Here is a 6180-nt window from a genome sequence, read left to right on the forward strand (position 1 = left end):
CCGTTCCTGCAGGCCGTGACCCGGGCCAGTATCCTGAATTTGCAAAGGAAGTCGTGGATTACCTCTTGCAATGTGGGCCCGCTGCTAGTATCTTTGGCCTCATGACATTTTCGCCTTCCGAGACAAACAGTGTCATCGAGTTCGAATTTGTGGAAAGGCGCACGACGATAACGGTTCCATCAGAGTTCTTCCCGGTCGATAAAGACGATGAGACCATCAATACAGTTTGGTATCTGGATGAATCCTCGCCTCCCCCTTATTACGATTGTATGCAAACTCGTTCTCAGATCCATTACGGGTGCAAGAGGACAAAGTCCCAGAGGCACTATGGTGTTCGAAAGATCGTTGAAGCGACAAAGGCGAAGACAGAATTGATTTTTGATGAAGAATCGTCATTTACTCATGCATTGAAGGACCCATCCTCCCCCTTTTTCAAAATAGTTGATTATGTTATTTCAGTTATGTAGTTACTCTACCTGTATGCGTTGAAAACAAAGTGTTATTGTATTGAATGATAAATAGTATGCTTTTTATACGCTTGCGGAAACTGTTTGAAAGCTGTATCATTAAATAAGCAGTAGTGTAATCATTTCTATAAACGGACAAGAGGTCCTTCACGTTTAGTTCACACACTTTACCTCGCATTCTTATGTGCAACATCGCTACTCCTCAAGAGGTCAAGACCATGTTCAAAATGTATGTCAAATCACACCTTATACTTTGCTTGAAGCGTTCTGACTCTGTAAACTGGATACTTTGATAAGATGAACTTGTCCTGTTCTGCCCTTGACCCCGGTCAGCTGCGCTGCGCAGCGAACGTATTAGCGCTCACTTTTCTTGTTCACAATCAGTAACATGTCTCTTCTTTTTCTTAGCTCGGCTCAGCGCTTCTAGTTTGTACTGTTACCTCTCGCCACTACCTCAATCATCGTGGTCTTTATGTGAGGTATTGATAACATATGCCCATCTTGCGATCGGAACTGTGTAGTCAAAAGGCCGGTCGACCCGTGCGTACACTTCCTCTACTCTACATCTATCGGTCGACTGATTTAACTTTTGTCTCTGTCAGCGACAGCTCGGAAACTCGGCCACCCTTCATGTCCGAATATTACCGGGGAATCCTTGCCATTTCCTAGCCATCGTCGATGTGCTCGCCCGGAGCGCGGATCTGAGGGCGGCTCAAGTGCTGACGGTGCGGAAAATGCGCAACGTGTGCTTATGGCGGCGACGATCGAGCGGTGGATAGCACAGCTCACGAGCCAATTCGACTATGACGAACTACTGATATTCTACTTGACATATCGGACATACATCGATTCGGTCGACTTATGTCATCTGCTAATATGTCGCTTTCACTGGGCACTCGAGGAGCCAATGACTTCACATGAGGTCATGGTGAAACAAATCGTGCGCGTACGGACGTTTGTTGCCATTCGATATTGGTTACTCACGTTCTTCCGCATCGATTTCCTACCCAACTATGAGCTGTGTTTATTGTTCGCAAACTGGTTGAACACGCTATGGAGAGATTCTATCGATAAATATAATGACGCTAGGGTGCGCGTGATTTATACATCACCTATTATTAGATACTAATTCTATATCGTCAAAAAGCTGAAGAAGGTAGCGAAGGATTGCAAGGATGCTCATTCACGCGTGACCAAATCCCGTAAGGAGCCCGAGAAGAAGGGAAAGGTTATGCAGTCGATCGACAAGATCTTGGGAGATCTCTCGAACGGAGTTAACTTCGCTGCAACGCTCCGCAAAGTTAGCGCTACACAGTATGAGGAAGAGGACTCCGACGTTGATCTGGACTTTAATCCGGATGAGAGCTCGCCCTTCTCTGATGCCGCTGGTGTACAAGGTTTTGCATCTTTTGCAAATCAGCTTGGTCCTGGGGACGCACCGTCTTCGATTGGCGCTACCCAACCTGGCTCGGAGACGAGCGTTGCTCCGCCCAGTCGTCCGAGCAAGCCTGCATCCCGGATATTGCTACAGCAACCTCTTCATTTGACAATATTACAACATGCTCGTACAGTTCAACCAGGTGCGGCTCTTCCACTCGTCAGTGCTCCGTCAGCAATGCCTGTCCACCATACCTCGCCTCTGTCTCGTGCAGTCGTCAGAACTATTGGCCGTCTCGGCCGCTGGAAACGCGTTCTAAGTTCACGGGCTCCGACGACACCTTTAAGCCCAACTGACGATGGGCCTCATGCATTTGATCTTGAATTCAACGGAGCTGGCAATCTTCTCCACGTGTGAGGTGGTGTCGAACAGTATTTGAAGATGATTGATCTGACATCCGTTTCGCCAGTATCACCCTTCTAGCCCAGTGACAGTATTCCTGAAGTACCACAGGTAACCGTGTCAGTGGCTTCTAATGGTACACAAGAAGAGCCTCGGCCTTCATCTCCTTCCCCGACACCATCGCCTCAGGACACTGAACTTGCAACAAGAACGCCGCTAGCATCACGTGCCGAGCTCCGACCTGACAGTCCTGCCTCCAACGGAGACATTACTTTGTCCCAAGGCCCAGCGGGAGGCTTCGTGCATAAGTCTCTATCTCGCGTACGCTCCTCGGAACCCGCAGAATCGATCCGGTCTGGTTCATCTGGTTCCCTTCGTTCGTTTGAGACTACGTCGTTCTTGGGTAATCCCATACCTAGGCAGGAGCGATTGTTCCCGGACGTAGTGTCTATTGACGACCTTGACTATCTGTCCGATAACTCATCTGAGAAGAGTGGTCCTGCCATGCCACCTGGCTTGCGTCCTACGAAACGGTTGCCAAACCGTCGCGACTTCGAGTTCGTGCATCGTTCAGTCGTTAGTGTCTCGTCCATGGGGATAATCTCCAGAGCTTCCGTTGCCATGTCGGAGCAACCAGATTCTGCACGTTCATCAGTCTCATCACCGCGGAGACTCGGGAACGCCTTACAGCAATGGCAGGTCAATGCGTTGATTGACGATCTTTCCGATGATGAGGAAGATGTGGGTGACGCGGAAGCTGCACTTCGCAGACTTGAAGGCCAGATTAACCCGAATAAGCAACGGCATAAGGAAGCAAAGGTAGATGGGTGGGTACGGACTATCCAAGAGCGGATGGCTGCTGGTGACTTCGGTGACGAACAGCCTCGGAATTTGTCTCCTGATGAGGAAGAAGACGTGGATGATGATGCTACGTATGTTTCTGATGATGAGTATGGTTCGGAGAACAGGAGACAGGATCCTTCGTTCTCCGAGGAGGATGTGACGGTGTCTCTTCCGCGGTCATCGACAGATTCTGAACGTCCGACTAATCTGTCGATTGGTACTAATGGACATATCGGTCTGGAGCCTGTGACGCCAACTCCGAGGCAGACAGCACCAGATGAATGCTCATGTTGGATACCCTACGTCCGAGGCGAAGCCGAGGATCGACGAAGCTGTGCCAGAAGAGATCCCCCCCCAGCCGCCTCCCATCCCGAAATACGGGTAATGAATCAAATCCGAAATCATCTCCGCCTCAGCGGGCAGGCCACCCAACGTTTTCCATCGCGAAAGTGCCAGCTACTCCCTCTCATCGCTCATTCATTTTGCATTTCAAAGCTGAGTTGCTCGCGCAACACTTCGCCGTCATCAACAAAGAGATCTTCCTCGGAATCAAATTTGAGGAACTTGTTTCTGATGAATGGTTGTCAACCACGGAAGATTTCAATGTACGAGATTGGATGCAATTTTTGCGAGATCGGAGGAGGAAAGCAGAGTTGCGTGGAAAGGGCAAGGTTAACGTCCTTTCTGCTGCGAGAGCACGGTTCAACCTTGTTGCGAATTTCGTTGTGTCAGAGGTTGCGTTGACTAACCCGCATGATCGAGTTTATGTTGTTAGCAAGTTCATTCGGATTGCTTGGGTACGTCAATTGAATCTTCACATGTCATGCTTTTTATTATTCATGCTGACTATTATATTTGATTTTTGGTTGAGTAGAACATAAGGGCATCTCGGAGTTGCTCTGACGCGCGCATTGTTGTGAGCACTAATGATCTCATTCCACCAAGTATTCGTCCCTAACCAGCACTCGCTACATTTGGGACTAGTAGTTACATGGTTAAGGACCTGCCCGTTGCCTGTGAACCTACAACAAGAGGTGTAATCCCTGTACAGAAATATAGTCCATAACACTGATGTATCACAATACAGTCTTTATCCTTTGGCAACTTGTCTACAAACTTATATACATTGGTTGTCTGTAGGTCACTGTGTTGCCTAATGTATTGTATTTGACTTAGTGTCTAGCTGAGACTCTGACAATGATCTGCTTACATGTTGCATTCTGGTGCAAACCAGACCACAATCAGTCTCCCAGGGCGCTTTTTTGCTTTCATATTGTTTCCTTGTATTTTGTATAGTAGACCACCAAAAGTGCCAACTAGGAGGAAGAGTTGTGATGGTGCTTATGAGCAAGCGATTGGGAGCAACTTTATTACTAAGTAATAGATGCTGGCACGCGTGAATACAGTGTCTGCATTAGGTAATACATCACATGAATGTGTTACTTACTACTTACTACTGTTTGCAAAATTCCTTAGAATGGCATAGATCTTTCTTCTTCACCTGTGATGATGAGTAGTCACAAATAATGATTGTTAGAGCCTTGAAGGCAGCTTGGACGGTGTCTGCCTCTGTATTCTCTGTCTCTCTGATTATCTACAGAGCCTGGCTGTAAGGATATGTAAAATAGCCTTACATGAGGGAAAATTCTCTTCTTTACCAGCGCACTCAATACACTGACTGGGATAATCAGTAATCGAGCATCGAGAAGGGGAAAAGAATCCCCTAACCCTTAGCCCGAAAACCCTTTATATATGCGGTTACACGTGTAGTAGATACAAGTAGGCTAACTAATAACGAAAAAAAGCATCTACAAGCACCCACAATACCTTTATAGCAAGGAGCACACTTGCGCGCGCTCAGCACAAGAGTGCAATCGTTACACTGGCGGACAAATATCGGCAATGACTTCTGGTCCGTCTCGGATGAGGGGCCGATAAAATTTGCGTCCTGCAGATTCCTATCAGTATCGAAGCGGTTATGCCAAACAGTACATCACACCAACTTTGTCCGGGCCTGTTGGGGGATTCGGAATGTTATAAATTTTCTCATTGAATGCAGGCATCGTTTGAACTTCATAGTTGTATCCACATAACTGGATGTCGAAGTTCGGCAAGTTGTACTGCAATGTCTCGTACCCAGGTGGAAGGAACTGATGTACTGATAAATGTTGGACGCGCCGCAACGTTGGCAAACCTCGCAAAAAGATTGCTAGAAAATGATGCGCGCAGTAATAGACAGACGCGAACCTCTATCTTTGCTCAACTAGGAGTATATCCCTAGGAGTGTTGATAGTACTTGCACTCAGCAGAAGGGGAGTTAATGCCCTTAAGAGTAGTTTAACACATTTGTATTTCAAGGTGAATAGAGTAGTGTTTTTGTGTAAAGAGTTTTATTAGGAGAGATGAGTGGATTACAGCTAGTTTACAAGCTGTCCTCAAATAAACTGTTATTGAGTACAATGCTCCTTACACAATACATGAAGTGCTTTTTATACTACTCTAATTATTCCTTTATCCTCCTATTTCTTTGCAAGTTGAGTAGTTCTGTTTATTGGATGGTCTGTGTACTATGTCACAATATTTTTAGTATGTTGCTATATACTCTATAGGATGTGTATTAGTGATTTTGTGTGTTCAAGGTGTTAGCTATTTCTGTTTTGAGGTAGTGATCTATGTTAGATCTTTTGTACTGTGTGCTTCTTACACAGCCATTATGTTTACTTCCTTGGTAGCACTTCTTTTCCTTAGTTAAGCTTAATTAGCCTTTTCATGATTGGTACCATTAGTTCTGAGTTCTGGGTGGCTCTGTCATTGTGTGTCTGTGTAGTATAATGACCTTTGTGTAAGGCTTGCCTACTTTACACCATTTGTTGAGTACATAAGGGTCTTCAGATCTAAGTTCTATAGATCTGTAGTGTTTGTGTCCTGCTAGTATTATTAGATAGTAGTCTCTGTATATTACTTTAATATTATATTACTTTGTTGGTCCTTTGTAATGACTGGTTGTAAATACAGCACAGCTGTGTGTTCTGTTGTCTCAGATGGTACTCTATATTAAAGCAAATATTTGTACTGTGTTTTCTTTGTATT

The 6180-nt window shown here is 45.8% G+C and overlaps 1 protein-coding gene across 1 annotated transcript; it reads left to right on the top strand.

Annotated features, from left to right (window-relative positions):
* Positions 1 to 676: 676 nt before the first annotated feature.
* On the top strand, positions 677 to 3471 carry FOMMEDRAFT_170233 (uncharacterized protein; the record flags this gene model as incomplete). The annotated part of the gene is made up of 5 exons (XM_007269667.1): positions 677 to 696; positions 765 to 1007; positions 1070 to 1557; positions 1615 to 2258; positions 2334 to 3471. Coding segments are annotated over exons 3-5 (2121 nt in total), but the record flags the coding sequence as incomplete, so codon positions are not given.
* Between the last annotated feature and the right edge of the window lie 2709 nt (positions 3472 to 6180).

The sequence above is a fragment of the Fomitiporia mediterranea genome (genome assembly GCF_000271605.1).
Source record: "Fomitiporia mediterranea MF3/22 unplaced genomic scaffold FOMMEscaffold_10, whole genome shotgun sequence".
Lineage (NCBI taxonomy): Eukaryota > Fungi > Basidiomycota > Agaricomycetes > Hymenochaetales > Hymenochaetaceae > Fomitiporia > Fomitiporia mediterranea.